Here is a 16559-nt window from a genome sequence, read left to right on the forward strand (position 1 = left end):
CAAGAGATCTTGGTGTCAGCACTCTGTTCACACTACTACTGTTGTTGAGAAAGAACTCAGGAGGGAGAAGTGGGTTAGCATTGTCCCAGACAATTCCTAAACAATGGAATGGGGGGTTGGGCTTTGCTATTTTTGGCATTTGCTCTCCCACTCCAACTCCACCAGATATACGGGAGGAAAGGAAAACAGAGGATGTAGAGAATTATTGTTATATTCCACTAATGCAGTGGGTACAACAAGCAAGTTGGTGGGCATTGCGAAATCGAAGTGAGACTTTTATGTAATGAGAAGGGTGCTGAGACTCCAGCAATGATATCATTTCCATTTCAAATTGGCAAGGACAGGGCATTCTCAGGTTTATTTGAAAGAACAGCCACCTAGGATAGTACTATATGAGTATCAAATGTTTACAACCTTTATGTTTTCTGATCTAAAAATGAAGATTTTCATTTTTCTTTCATAACTGAACTGTCAAGCCCAGAGGTGCCGGGGCTGATCCGTGACATAAACTCCCCCCGGATGAGTGGGCGGCCATCTCTGGGCCTTGGGGTTGTCATTCCTGTCCAAGCTGCTATAGTCTTGTGGGGAAAGCCGGGCCAACAGGCTGGCAGACAGCCTCCCTTTCCTACTTTTTTCTCCCTTGTGCTCCCCTGTAGGCCTGTGGACTACAAAGCTCTTCATCACCTCACCCCCTCCTACCTCACCTCCCTTCTCTCCTTCTCCAGCCCAGTCCGCACCCTCCACTCCTCTGCCACTAACCTCCTCACTGTGCCTTGCTCTCACCTGTCCCGCCATCGACCCCTGGCCTACATCCTACCCCTGGCCTGGAATGCCCTCAATCCACACATCCACCAAACTAGCTCTCTTCCTCCCTTCAAAGCCCTTCTGTGAGCTCACCTCCTCCAGGAGGCCTTCCCAGACTGAGCCCCCCCTTTTTTCCTCTGTCCTCCTCCCCTCCCCATCTCCCCCACTCCCTCCCTCTGCCCTTTCCCCTTCCCCTCCCCAAAGCACTTGTGTATATTTGTATATATTTATTACTCTATTTTATTAATGATGTGTATATAGCTATAATTCTATTTATCTATTCTGATGGTATTGACACCTGTCTACTTGTTTTGTTGTCTGTCTCCCCCTTCTAGACTGTGAGCCCATTGTTGGGCAGGGACCGTCTCTATATGTTGCCAGTTTGTACTTCCCAAGTGCTTAGTACAGTGCTCTGCACACAGTAAGCGCTCAATAAATACAGTTGAATGAATGAATAGCGATCTTATCCTTTTTTGACATGGAAAAAATCCAGTCACTCTATTTTTCCATTTTAGGGGCAGATGCTTTACTTGCAATTAAGAGGCCACAGCAAGTGCCACCTCCCCCGCCCCCCCACCCCCCACGACCCCACCGCTGCTGATTTGGCCTTCTAAACTCCATTTTTCTTTTGATGTATTAGTACCTTTATTCCAAATGGCCTCTGACAAGGTATTTAAGCGCTTATTTTGTGTCTAAGCACTGTGCTAAGCACTGGGGTAGATGCAAGATAATCAGATCAAACACAGTCCCACATGGGCTCAAAATGTAAAGGGGAGGAAGAATAGGTACCTCAGATAAGGAAACTGAGGTAAAGAGAAGTTAAGTGACTTACCCAAGATCACACAGAAGACAAGTGGCAGAGCCGGGATTAGAACCAAGGTCCTCTGACTCTTAGGCCAGTGCTCTTTCCATTAGGCCACACTACATCTTACAGGCTGACCATATTTTTTTTAAGAAATTGGGCACTGGGACACCATTCCAAGTTGGTTTCCTTTCTCCACCTCTCTTGGAGACTGTGAAAGTGGGAGGCAGGAGAAAATTGAGGGATCCAAGTCATCCCAGCATTAAGAGATATCTGGACCACAATCCCTAAAATGTGATGGGATCTGACTAAGCGTATACTGATCCCGTGCAGTCCGAATCTGAAATCCAAGCATTTAAAGTTAACAAGAGTAACTGGGGGGATGCAAGGCTGTTTCAATTCTGAGAATTGAATTCTGGTATAGCTTTTTAAAAATGCCTGGTACAGCCTTCAAAAATCCAGAACTGTCTCAGCTAATCTGGGTTGAATGGTCAGCCTGTTGAAGCAAAGCATCCACCCAAATGGGCCATCACACTGGGAACTGGGGCCCTTTGGAGGAGGGGAAGGTGTTGCTTGATTGATTATTGTTTGCTTTCCAATTACAGGATGTGTGAATTCTATTCAGTGTTGTGTCTGAAGTCCTATCACTTCTCTGTGCTTCACTTACCTCATCCCTAAAATGGGGATTAGTATAGTGAGCCCCATGTGAGACATGGCTTGTGTCCACCCTGAATAGCTTGTATCTACCCTAGTGCCTAGTACAGTGCCTGGCAAGAAATAAATGCTCGACAAATACCATAAAAAAGTATGGGCAGTACAGGTGGAAGCCAGTGACCATACTGTTGCAAATTGTTGCCTGATGTTTCCCTTTGACCCACAATCCTTATTCCCCAAGCTGATGGACATTTTCTGTCAAGCATTCATATTGTGTATTTAAGGGCAGGTTCAGAGGGGCTGAAGACTGGTGGGTAGGGGGAAGCATAGGGAAGAGAGAGGGTATATATGTTGAAATTGTATTTTGCAATGGAGCCCCACCTTTCCTCATCTCCCACTCCCTTCTGCATCACCCTGACTTTCTCCCTTTACTCTCTCCCCCCGCCCAGCCCCAAAGCACTTAGGTACATACCTGTAATTTTATTTATTTGTATTAATTCCTGTCTCCCCACCTCTAGACTGTAAGCTCATTGTGGGCAGGGAAAGTGTCTGTTTATTGTTGAATTGTACTCTCTCAAGGGATTATTGCAGTGCTCTGCACACCATAAGCACTCAGTAAATACGACTGAATCGATGAACGAGCCCCACGTGGGACGGGACTGTGTCCAACCCAATTTGCTTGTATCCACCCGAGAGCTTAGAACAGTGTCTGGAGCATAGTAAATGCTTAACAAATACTATTATTATTATTATTGGAGTGAGGTTTGGAGAGGGAGAAAATAAGGCACGCAATGCTGGGGAAGGGAAGCACTAATCTTGGTCTTAGGCCTAACTTCCTCTTGTTCTGTCTTTGGCCAATTGTAGACGGTCATGAACCATAGCTTCTATCCCCCTTTAATGCAACGGACATCTTGGACCCTGGCTGTGCCTTTCAAAGAGCAGCAGCACTACCGCTGTCCCAGTGACTCCATCGCCAACAATTACACCTTGACGGCCCAGGACCTGAAGCTGAAAGACATGCAGAACATCTATCAATCCGTCACTTTCAGCATCCCCGGTGGAGTGGCGAGTCAGGGAGCCGCTTCAGGTATCTTATGCGGGGCTTGCATTGATCTTCAGGGTCAATGTGTCCTTTTTAGTCCGAGGGTCCCTTGCCTCCCTCACTGTCCCTGGGCTTAGCACTCTTGCAGGGTTTGTAAGCTCGTGATAGTTAACCTTTGACACCATTGTGCCACTGCAATCATTCATTCATTCGATCGATTTATTGAGCGCTTACTGTGTGCAAAGCACTGTACTAAGCACTTGGGAGAGTACAGTATAAAAATAAAATGTTTACTCTACTCCCCTGCCCACAATGAACTTACAAATAAGAGTTCCAATTAGAGGCAAGATAGTTCAGCCCAGGGACTTTTCTCCTTTTGATCTGATGGAGTTTGTATCTGGTTTTGTGTCTGAATTGAATTCCCTCTCCTATTCTGGCAAATGCAAGTGGCCTTTAATAATAATAATAACAATAATAATAATAATAATGATGATGGTATTTGTTAAGCACTTACTATGTGCAAAGCACTGTTCTAAGCACTGGAGAGGTTACAAGGTGATCAGGTTGTCCCACGGGCGGCTCACAGTTTTAATCCCCATTTTACAGATGAGGGCACTGAGGCACAGAGAAGTTAAGTGACTTGCCCAAAGTCACACAGCTGACAGTTGGCAGATCTGGGATTTGAACCCATGACCTCTGACTCCAAAGCCCGTGCTCTTTCCACTGAGCCACACTGCTTCTTTACTGCTGTGCATGTTATAAATAGCGTACTCTCCCAAGCCCTTAGTTCAGGGTTCTAACCATAGTAAGCACTCAATAAATGTCATTAATTGATAGATTATATCTTTCAGAGGGAAATCAATTCCCTGTGTCCAGCCCCTTTCGTTATTCAGGGGTGGGTCATGCAATTTTTGGTCACCCACATCCTTGATTTCTCCTTTTGTCTCATGCTGCTTTCCTTTTGGCCAATTCTCTATTTGTTCATTCATCTCGAAGAGAGTGGGTGGAGAAGAGAAGGAATTAGTTAAGGGAGCATAGGGAGAAGGTTAACATGAGTGGTGAAGATCAGTAGGTTTTTTAAAAAAATTATACATGGATTTTATTTTTCATATTCTCCATGGTCAGGTGAATATGCTCTCTCTGGTCTGCCATCTGGGAGTTGGGTTTCCTTTGACACTTTAGATAAAAATAGCAAAATCATTTTTTCATTCAGTTGGAAGTTTTTATCTATCACTCCACTTTTATGAAGTATGTGCTTTTCTGTGCTCTCCAGTGAGCAATATGGTAATTTGGTAAGCTTTGGTAGCTGCCAGAGCATAAGTAGAGAGTAGCAGAAAGTGGGGTTCCCAGGCAGTGGCATTATCATAATTTTCTTTCTTAATGAGATATTCCAGCTCAGAAGGATTTCACACTCCAGAGTAAGAGGATCAAGCTATCGCCTAAAAGTGGTGGCACTTTTCCCAGGTAATGGGAAAAAACAGGGGCCCTGGGTGGAGTCGGGATAGAGCTTGGGGAAGGACACGGGGCTGGGGTTCAATGCGTCACCAGTTGGAATTCCGAGTGAGGTGCCCAGGTAATGTTTCTCCTCATGACTCATCTTGGGAAGGCTCCAGTTTTGCCCTCTCAGAGTTCTCCACTGAAAACACCACTCAGAAGGCCCCTGACATTAGTTAGAATGAAGAACTAGATCTTATCGGTTCTAATTAGGGCCTGCCCCCTGACATTAGAGGCTCAACCTAGACAAACTGGCACCTTTTCTAGCAGGCAGTGAAATGTAGCCATGCACATTCATCCTCTCTAATTGGTTCCAAAGAAATATCCAGATGCGCCCACATACTAGCATTGCCCAAGTTCAAGTATAACTGTCATCCTGCCTATGCCTTGCCTTTACAGGATATTTATCTTCTTATTCTGATGATCTTTCCCTCCTAGGGGGAAGTGCTTCAGTGGCATCCTTGACTATCTTTTTTCTGTCCTCTCTGGCTGGCAGCCATGGGCTTGGAAGGGGAGAGGACATTCGGTGGTTATTTTATTTTTTCATTTTTTTTAACGGTATTTGTTAAGTACTTACTATATGCCAGGCACTGTACTAAGTGCTGGCATAGATACAGGATAATCTGGATGTAGTGCCTGTCCCACATGGGACTCACAATCTTAATCTCCATTTTACAGATGAGGTAACTGAGACTCAGAGAAGCTCCGTAACTTCCCCAAGGACACACTATACACAAGTAGCAGAGCCAGGTTTAACTCCCAGGCCTGTGCTGCTTCTCTGTTTTATTTTGGTTATTTTGAAAGCTGATTCGATAGGATTTTCCCTGTACAGTCACTGCTTTGGGGAAGCTCCTTGGGGAAAATCCTCAAAAAGCAATCAATTAATTAATCAATCAATAAATCAATCAGTGAGTTTTTATTGAGCACTTACTATGTGCATAGTACTGTGCTTGGGGAAATACACTACCCGGGAGTTGGTAGAGATGATCTCTGCCCACAAGGAGCTTGCAGTCTACAGAGAAAACAGGCATTAAAATAGGCTAGGGATAGGGGAAATAATAGAGCAAACACATATTTTACTTTACCCAAAAAAAAGGCACAGAAAAACACATTTTTCCTCTTCTTCCTTCCTCCCCTAGGTCTCCACCACAGGGGTGGAACTGTGGAAGTCTTGCTTCCATTTCCTTGTCCTTTACATAGCTTTCTGTTGTAAGGGGCCATGCAGAGAACACCACCTCTTTTCAAATTCTGTGTTATCACCTAAACTTGAAGGCCTGACATTTTTTTTTCTGCCTCCAATGTCCCCCCTCAACTCTTTTCCAATGGCTACCCATTTCCCTGTGTATCAGGCAAGAACTCCTGATCATTAGTTTCAGGACTGTCCACCAGCTCACCCCTTTGTACTCATCTGCCCTCTTCACTTGCTACTCACCAACCTGAGCATTACACTCCACCCAAGAAAATGTTCTCACTGTCCCTTGCTCTCTCCTCTCCAGCTTCTGTCTCCTTGTTCACATCCCCGCTCCTGTCTAGAACATCATCTTCCTTTGAATCTGCCAGACCACAACTCTCCCCATCTTCAAAGCATTCCTAAAATCTCATCTCCTTCAGGAAGCCTTTCCTGATTAATTTTATTTTCCCCAGTTCATTACCTCCCAACTACCTTCTCAGCATTTTACTCAGAGCCACTTTTATAGCACTCATTTACATATCAATGTATATACTCTACTATTTTAATATTTATTCACTCATCCTTTTTCAATTCTTTTGTTATGACCAGTTGCCCCTCTCTTTTTCCTTTTGTCTGCCTGTCTGCCTTTCTTTCTCTCCCATTAGGTTGTAAACTCCTTAAGGGCAGAGACAGTGCCTTTTATCTCTACTATACACCCCCAAGTACATTCCCACTTCCAAGTACTCTAGACTGAAAACTGGTTTCTAAACTGTAAACTCGTTGTGGGCAGGGAATGTGTTAGTACACTTAGTACAGTGCTCTGCATGCAGTGAGTGCTCAGTAAATATGATTGATTGAAATACTTAATACAGTGCTCTGCGTGCAACATGAACTCAGAATTGAATGACTTAAAAAGAGAAGCAGCCTTGCCTAGTGGAAAGAGCTTGGGACTGGGCATCAATGGTCCTGGGTTTTAATCCCAGATCCGTTACTTGGGCAAGTGACCTTGGACAGGTCACTTAATGTCTTTGTGCCTCAGTTACTCACCTGTAAAATGGGAATTAAGACTGTGAGCCCCACGCGGAACAGGAACTGTGTCCAACCTGATGCTCTGCACATAGTAAGCACTTAACAAATGCCATTATTATTATTATTATTATCTTGTATCTTCCCCAGTGCTTAATACAATGCCTGGCACATAATAAGCATTTAACAAATACCATTAAAAATATACGTCTACAATCAAGATCCACAGCCTCCCCAGGAGTTCCCTTCCAGCACTTTGCCAGCCCAGCCAGCAACATAGCCTTCTTTCCAGGACCAGGAGGCAGGTAGACATATATTCCTTTGTATGGTATAAGGAAGATGGAGACCAGATAGACTGCCTGTGCTAAACTGAGGGTTTCAATGGCTACTGCCCTGGTCCAGATTCTCATCATATACTAACTAGACTACTATATGCTAATTATTATTTTCATTATTATTATTATGATATTAAATGCTCATTATATGCCAAGCAGTGTGCTCAGTACTGGGGTAGATACAGGAACAATCAGATCAGATACAGTCCCTGTCTCATCCTGACTGGTCTCCCTGTCTCTAATCTCTTCCTTCTCCAGTGCACACTTTGCTACCTGGGTCATTTTTCTAAAACATCATTCAGCACATGTCTCTCCACTCCTCAAAAAAACTCCCATATTCCATTGTTTAACCCATTCTTCATCATCATCATCAATCGTATTTATTGAGCGCTTACTTGTGCAGAGCACTGTACTAAGCGCTTGGGAAGTACAAATTGGCAACATATAGAGACAGTCCCTACCCAACAGTGGGCTCACAGTCTAAAAGGGGGAGAAAGAGAACAAAACCAAACATACTAACAAAATAAATAGAATAGATATGTACAAATAAATTAAATAAATAAGTAAATAGAGTAAAAAATTATGTACAAACATATATACATATGTACAGGTGCTGTGGGGAAGGGAGGGAGGTAAGATGGGGGGATGGAGAGGGGGACGAGGGGGGGAGGAAGGAAGGGGCTCAGTCTGGGAAGGCCTCCTGGAGGAGGTGAGCTCTCAGCAGGGCCTTGAAGGGAGGAAGAGAGCTAGCTTGGCGGATGGGTAGAGGGAGGGCATTCCAGGCCCGGGGGATGACGTGGGCTGGGGGTCGATGGCGGGACAGGCGAGAGCGAGGTACGGTGAGGAGATCAGCGGTGGAGGAGCGGAGGGTGCGGACTGGGCTGTAGAAGGAGAGAAGGGAGGTGAAGTAGGAGGGGGCGAGGTGATGGACAGCCTTGAAGCCGAGGGTGAGGAGTTTCTGCCTGATGCGCAGGAATTCTTCATGTCAATTAATCAATCGATGGTATTTATTGAGTTCTTAGTGTGTATGGAGCACCGAACTAAGCGCTTGGGAGAGAACAGTACACTAGAGTTGGTAGATAATGATCCCTGCCCTCAAGGAGTTTATAGCCTAGGGAGGAGACAAGACATTAAAATACATTTCAGATTGGGGAAGGAGCAGAGTATAAGGTTTTGTACATGAGTGCTGTGGGGCAGGGATGCTGAGGAGGATGGAGAGTTATTGGAACTTCCAGCAGGTTCATGGGATGAAAAAGCTGGAGAGCCACTGGGCCAGTGGGGATTTGGTTGTCATCAGAATGGCTCTGGGGGCCTGGCAGGCCATCAAGGTGGGGCTGTGGATTTTTTTTTTTCGAAGTCACACCAACTCTTATCACCTTCCAGTTAAACTGCTCAGTTATTTCTATCCCAAGGCTAGACTCATTGGAATCCTTTGGGAGCCGGCCTATGTCACCAGAGCAGCAGCTAAATGTGATGCTCCAGGAAGAGGTGGAAGTAGCCAAGCAAGAAGATGAGCCTTCTGAGGAAGACCTAGAGGTACATCCTGCTTTGTGCCTTTTCCCCTCCAGTTCAGTAGTATCCCCTTCATCTCTTCTGAAATCAGTATTTCAAGTTGGTAAACTTGCAGCTGTGATTAAAATAATAATTGTGGTATTTGTTAAACACTTCCTATGTGCTAAGCACTGGGATTGATGCAAGATAATCAGATCAAACAGTGTCACTGTCCAACATGGAGCTCATAATTCAAAGGGGAGGGAGAACAGGTATTTAATCTATATTTTACAGATGAGGAAACTGAAGTACAGAGAAGTCAAGCACTTGTCCAAGGTCATACAACAGAGAAGTGGCAGAATTGGGATTAGAACCCAGGGTTTTTGACTCCAAGTCCTGTGCTCTATCCACTGGGCCATGTTGGTCCTCTTAAAAAGGCCAGAAGTTTTTTTAAAAAGTCAGATAGTTATCAATGTGTCATCATTGAGAAGCAGCATGGCCCAGTGGATAGAGCATGGGCCTGGGAATCGGAAGGACCTGGGTTCTAATCCCAGCTCTGCCACTTGTCTGCTGTGTGAACTTGGGCAGGACACTTAATTTAACTGTATCTCAGGTGCCTCATCTGTGAGGCCCACATGGGACATGGACTGTGACCAACCTGATTAGCTGGTACCCCAGTGCTTAGTACAGTGCCTGGCACATAGTGCTTAACAAATACCATTTTAAAATGCCATTAAAAAATAATCATTTCCCTGTGAAGAGGATTGAACACAGTTGATGCTCAGTAAATGTAGTCATGACGATAATTTTTACCAACCCCACCTGTCCTCATAAGAATGCTTTAAAAATAATATTCCTCCCCTTTTCCTATCCAGGTTGCATTTATCTACTTTCCTCTTGCTCCCAAGACTACCTGCCCCTCCTTCATGTCAAAAAGACAGACCTTAACTGATGACAAACTCCCCCTCTTTAGTGGTTTCTGAACTTTCCAGGCTATCCCTGGAGCTAAATTCCTGGAAGGGCAGTTTGAGGACACTGGCTAGGAATTAGTAAGACACCATAGACAACCCATTAGCCTTTGGAGTTTTCTTCCTCATGGCTCGTTTCCCCTAGACCAGAAGTGACAAGTCTGAAATGGCCAAATATGATGAAATGTCTGCAAGTGGCAAAAAAGAAAGGAGAAAAAGCTAATGATGAAGCAAAATACGAAATACCCCTAAACAGAAATTGCCATCCTTAGGGTGTAGAGATTTCACGCATTTAATCCAATCACTTCAACCCTTTTATGGTTTTTGTTTTTGTTTGGAAAAGAGATACTTTTATTACGTGCAGCATGGAATCAAGGAAAGCATGATTGCCCCTCAAGGGAAAGACGTGATGAACCAAATCTTAAAGTTTATTCCAGATCACTTGACAAATAATCCTAATTTGGAGAATCTGTTAAAGAGCCTGGTGGAGGAAAATGAAAGGGATTATTATTCCAGCCTCATGAGGAGCATTGGTAAGATGAGAAATGCCACCACAGTTTTAACGATTTTGAAAGTCTCCCACTGTCACTGACCCCAGTTTGAGTTTGAATATCCTCTCAGAAGCCTGCATGGATCAAAAAGAAGGCTTTGCATATGGTTTCACATCCCCAATATTTCCCAAGTCCATCAGTGGTATTTATTGAGCTCTGAGGTTTAAGTGTTCACCTTCTTAGGGCAGGGGATGAGACCATTTGACCTCTTGAGGTTTCTTCCAATCTCCCTAGGATTGCATGATATCCCATCACGCTCCACCACCCTTACTTCACCTTTCGGTTCCTCTGTCATTTTAACTCCTTCGGGCAGGGGTCTCACTGCTTCCTGGGGTCATGTGTAGCAGGTATTGTTTTTTGTTTTTGTTTTTATGGTATTCATTAAGGGCCTACTCTGTGTCAAGCACTATTCTAAGTGCTGAGGTAGATATACTTTTTTCAGGTTGGACACAGTCCCTGCCTCTCATGGGGTTCACAGTCTAAATCGGAGGGAGTAAGATTTAGTCTCCATTTTAAAGTTGTGGAAACTGAGGAACAGTTTGACTTGTCCAAGGGCACACACCAGGCAATTGGCAGAGCTGGGATTAGAACCCAGCTCTTCTGACTCTCAGGCCTGTGCTCTTTCCACTGGACGATGCTGCTTCTCGGTCCAACCAGAGAACTTAAGGGATAAAAACACTGAAAGAAGGAAGAACTGTTCGGGGTTGGCCTTCCTGATTCTGAAAATCATCAGCCCACAAAGCTTTCTGTTCCTCCTTCCTCATCACTGTGAAGTCATTATGAAGGGTGGGTGGGGAGGCCCATTTGTTAGGCTTGGTGGTAACTCCACAGACGTTAGAGCTTTGACTAGAACATTGCTAGCGCAGCACAGCATTTGCCCACCTCTCTCCATTCCCCCCTCTTTCTCCCCTGTTAGCAGCTGGTCATCTCAGAGATGGGCTTGCTACCTTACTAAACTCATATCTCCTTCAAGAGGCCTTCCCTAACTAAGCCCTCATTTCTCCTACTTGCTCTCTCTCCTGTATTACCTATGCACTTGGATCTGTAACCTTTAAGCACTTGATATTCATCCCGCCACCTCCGGTCCCACAGCACGTATGTATGTATCCATAATTTGTAGTCTCCTTCTCTAGACTGTAAACTTGTTGTGGGCAGGGAACATGCCTACCAACTCCATTGTATTGTACTGTACTCTCCCCAGCACTTAGTACATCGCTCTGTATACAGTAAGTGCTCAATAAATACCACTGATTGATTTATGTCTTTTAATGTCTATCTTCTTGTGGACAGGGAAAGTGTCTACCACCTCTGTTGTATTGCACTCTCCCAAATGCTTAGTACAGTGCTGTGCTCCCAGTTAATCCTCAATAAATACAATTGAATGATTGTGTTCCCTCGAGTTTGACCACAGTAGTGGTTCAGAAAAGTCAAGACAACCCTCTAATGTGACATTGAATTTCAAAGCACATATCTGTAGGCTTTGTGAAGAGGGAATGGGGCCAGGTGGGAAGGTCATTTGAAGTATTGTTATTTACTCATTCTGGGACTCTCCCCAGTTTATCAGGTGGCGAGCTAGCAGCAATGGACCCCTCAACAGTAATACAGCCTGGGTTGCCATTGCTACAAAGAGAGTGGTTCCTGTTGCCACTGGAGACAATCAATCAATCAATCAATCATTTTGCTTGAATGTTTACTGAGTGCAGAGCACTGTATTAAACACTTGAGAAAGTACAGTATAACAGAGTTGGTAGACATGTTCCCTGCCCACAACATGTTTATAGTCTAGGAGACAAGTCTACAGTCTAGAGGGCATATGAGGGGAAATTGCATATGACTGCTTTCAAGGAGCTGTCTTCATACAGGGCTCTAGACTGCAAGCTGATTGTGGGCAGGGCCATGTTTACTAACTTCGTTAGGTTAAACTCTCCCAAGCATTTAGTACGATGCTGTACACACAGTAAGCGCTCAATAAATACGACTGATCGATGGATTGTCTCATCCAGCAACCTGCCTAGCTTGCTAATCATGTGATGCTTGGTTCTAGTGGATTACATCCTAATGGATCCTGGAGAGAGGCAGCGACTGTTCATTGGGAGCATCCCACGGGTGTTTCCTCAGAGAGTCATTCGCGCCCCCGTCCCATGGCACAACACATACCAAATAGTGAAGAAGCACAGTGAAGAGCATCTGTTTACAGTGAATCCCATGATGCTGATCCTGCAGAATCTATGGTTTGCAGAGTAAGTCCTCTCCCGCTTTAAAGACCGGAATCTAACTTGGAGCAGGAGAACCACTGGGCTGGGATGCTGTAACCCTGCCCTCCTACTCTGAATCTCTGCGGGTCTGTCTCTGGGCCACAATTTCCGCATCTGCAAAATGTGTAGGAAGAGCCTCCCTGTTACTTACCTCAGGGTGAGATGGGGGTGGTGGCAATCACAGGCCTGAACCTAGTGCTCGAAGGAACCTTGCCATTTCGAGAAATACATTCACTCCTTCGGGCCACTAACAGACCCGCATCTGGAACACATCTTAGTTGACACTTTCCTTAGGCCTAATGTGTTAATCAGCTCTGCTGCTTAATGCACAGGGCTTTATAGGGACAGAGTGTTGTGTAACATTTTAGTCTGCTAGTATTGTGGTAAATGAGTGACCATGATTTTCATTTTATGATATAGCTAAGACTAGGCAAGAAAAAGAGGATCTTGCCACTTTAAGAATTCAGATTTCACAGAAAGAAATAAGATGACAGAGGCATAGGGATGAACCAAACCATTTTAGTTGCCTATAGCTATTGGGGGAAAAAAAACCAGTTCCCTAGCATGTAGTGTTTTTAAATCTTAAATGTTCAGGGATTTGAATTCACAACAGATATTTTCTATGTACCAGATGTACCAGAATATGGGAGCTGTGTTTAAACTTTTAATTTCAGAGTAAGCTTCTTAATTTCCAAGTCACACATCTTTGAGTACCTGTAGAATAGGGATGATGCCTCACTAAACTGGGGAAAAAGCTATGCCAAAAAGTTGCAGAGTGCTGCTTATCACTAATATTTTCCTAATACAAACAATAATTTGATTAAGCTTCTTTAAAGGAAAATCTGAAGAAGACTTCATGGGTCTTCACTGTAAATGATCTCATGTGACTCAGTGTAGTATAACTGAAAGAGCACAGAACTGAGAGTCAAGAGGCCTAGGGTCTAGCCCTTCCTCTATGGGACCTTGGAAAAAGAATAATAATAATAATCATTATTATGGCATTTACTAAACACTTTATTAAGCCAGGCACTATTCTAATTGCTGGGGTAAATATAAGCAAATTTTGTTGGACACGGTCCCTTGCCCCACATGGAGTTCACAGTTTCAGTCTGCATTTTATAGATGACGTAACTGAGGCACAGAGAAGTGAAATGACTTGTCCAAGGTCACACAGCAGACAAGTTTCAGAGCTGGGATTAGAACCTATGACCTTCTGACTCCTAAATCCATGCTCTATCCAGTACACCATGCTGCTTCTCAAATTCAGCGCTTAGAACAGTACTTGGCACATAGTAAGCACTTAACAAATGCCAGAATAACTAGTATTATTATCATTATTATTAAATCATTTTTATCTTTACCTTTACTTATGTGCACTGAGGACATTATGAAATAATTTGTAAATGTCGTAGAAGCGTAAAAAATACCCAGTAGGTTGAAGGTTCACTCAGTTCTCCCAGAAAGTGTGTTTTCACTACACCGTTTTGATGAGAAAGCAATGGCTTTCCATTCATTCCATGTCATTCAATGCATGTCGTGTTGTCGGACATGGAGTGACTAGCACAATGTGAGTTTTCTTTATTGTGGGGTTGTGTAGGAGTGTAACCCTCCTGTTAACACTGGTACTGGCACTGGGGGATTACTAGGATTATCATCAGCATCATCATTCTCATCAGATAGCATACAGCTCAGACAGGTTCTTTCTTTGGTTTTTTTGCAGGTTTAGCCACATCAGATTTGTTCGAATGAAAGAACTGCTCGCTGGCACACTGCCTATGCTGCCCCGGGAATTTTGGGACATCATTCGGACTCACTGTTTAGAAGCTCGTGGTATTCTGTTGGAGAAGTCAGTGTTTTATGTTCGAATGGGAGTGGGTATTTGTTGAACACAATTCAGTAGAGTTGGTAGAAACAATCCCTGAAACTATCCAAATTAGAAATTTAATAATAGTAATTATAATAATGGTATTTGTTAAGCAATTACTATGTGCCAGGCACTATACTAAGCGCTGAGGTGGTACAAGCAAATTGGGTTGGACTCAGTCTCTGTCCCACGTGGGGTGTACCGTCTCAATCCCCATTTTATAGATGAGGTAACTGAGGCCCAGAGAAGTGAAGTGATTTGCCCAAGTTCTCACAGCAGACAAGTGGCAGATCCAGGATTAGAACCCATGTTCTATCCACTACACAATACTGCTTCTCTATATTTAGTTGGGAACCAGCTGGGGTGACCGTCTCTTTTTGGGTGGGGCATAAGCCCAACTTTTCCTCAGCTCTCCTGGTGATCTTATCTGCTGAAGAGGTACCAGGATCCGGTAAGAGAGAACCTGCACAGAGGTGCAGCCCAGAAGGGGTTGTTGCAGAGCTTCAGGTATCCGCACTTCCACTGGCTTAAATCCAGTTAGAAGTTTCAGGTACCCAAATTGCGTCCTTTTGCAAAGGCAGGTCCAACTGAATAAGATCCCAAGTGCTTAGTACAGGGCTCTGCACACAGTAAGCGCTCAATAAATACGATTGATTGAATGATTGATTGAAATTGTATTGGGATGGGCATTAAAAAAAAAGCCCTGAGGATTTGGGGGAAAGGATTTCTCTATCAGAGTTTTCAGTCAATGGGTATTTATTAAGCACTTGGAGAGTACAATACAATCGAGTTTGTAGCCATGTCCCCTGCCTTCAAGGAGCGTACAGTCTAGTGGGGGATACAGACATTAAACAAATTGCAGTACCTTGCTTCTCTTGAACTCTCTCAAGTGCTTAAAACAGTGCTTTGCATTCAGCAGATACTCAGTAAATACTTTTGATTGATTGAGAGATGTCAGAGTCCCCGCCTTCTCCCTCCCCCCAGTCCTCCTGAAGAGGAGGAACACTCCAGTTAGGAGGAAGCAGCAACCAATGGCTGCCTGACCATGCCAAGACTGGCCCTTCCCAGCTGTTCCTGGGGAGTTTCTGATGCTGTGGGGTGTATCTGGCTAAGCTGGAGGCTCACGCCTGGCTGCTGTCCTTGAAGAGGCAGAGAGGCTGAACTCTTACTCCTCCCTGTAGTGTGCCACTACTGCTCTGACTGTTGGATTCCTGTCAGAACATTTTGGGTAGTGGGACTGAACTCTGAGATGTACAACCTTCTCCTAACAGCTTCTGTCCCCTTCACTCCACTGAGACATTGCTGTTCTCTCCAAGGACACCACTAACTTTCTCCTTGCCAAATCTAATGAGCTCTACTGTTTCCTTATCCTCCTCAATCTCTCGGCTGCTTCCAGTACTGTGGACCATTCCTTTTTCCTGAAAATGCATATAGCCTTTGTTTTCCTTGTGCATTTTTCTCCTGGTTCTCCCTTTGCCCTTGCCATGTATTTCTGAGTCTTTGTCTTTCCTCAGGCTCTTCTTCCTCCCACCCCGTAATGGTGGGAGTTTCAAAAGATTCTGTTTTGTCTCCTTTTCTTCCTAATCTACACTCATTTATTTGGGGAGCTTATCAAACTCAATGGCTTCAACCCCCACCTCTATTTAGAGGTTTCCTTAATTTTAACCCTGCTAGTTCCAATTTTTCTTCTCAAGCCATCTCTTGATGGATGTTTTACCTATTCCTCAGGATAACATTTCCCAAATTGAACTCAACTTCCTTTTCAAATCCTCCCCTCCACCTACCATTCCCATCAATCAGTCATATTTATTGAGCACTTACTGTGTGCAGAGCACTGTACTAAGCCATCATAGTTAACAGCACCACCAAACTTCTCTTCCTTGAAGCTCACAACTTTGGCATTATCCTGGACTCCTCCCTCTTATTCAACCCTATAGTCAGTCGGTCACAAAATCCTGTCAGTTTTTCCTCCACAACATTTTCAGAATCCCTACCTCTCCATCCCAAAATGCCTGCTGGTCCAGGCGTTTGTCATATCCCAGTTTGACTACTTTTTTAAAAATAGTATTTTGTTAAGCACTTACTGTGTGCCAGGAACTGTA

At 44.2% G+C, this 16559-nt stretch overlaps 1 protein-coding gene across 1 annotated transcript in view; it reads left to right on the forward strand.

The window, feature by feature from the left end:
• The window catches only part of DNAH3 (dynein axonemal heavy chain 3), a 123838-nt gene that overhangs the window by 2457 nt on the left and 104822 nt on the right, over positions 1-16559 (forward strand). Inside the window, exons 3-8 of the mRNA XM_038762475.1 lie at positions 3125-3347; positions 4688-4766; positions 8741-8864; positions 10131-10320; positions 12383-12578; positions 14314-14439. Of these exons, the coding sequence (XP_038618403.1) occupies positions 3125-3347; positions 4688-4766; positions 8741-8864; positions 10131-10320; positions 12383-12578; positions 14314-14439 (938 nt within the window). The remainder of the gene's footprint in view (positions 1-3124; positions 3348-4687; positions 4767-8740; positions 8865-10130; positions 10321-12382; positions 12579-14313; positions 14440-16559) is intronic.

Source organism: Tachyglossus aculeatus, chromosome 21 (assembly GCF_015852505.1).
Source record: "Tachyglossus aculeatus isolate mTacAcu1 chromosome 21, mTacAcu1.pri, whole genome shotgun sequence".
In the NCBI taxonomy this organism is placed as follows: Eukaryota; Metazoa; Chordata; class Mammalia; order Monotremata; family Tachyglossidae; genus Tachyglossus; species Tachyglossus aculeatus.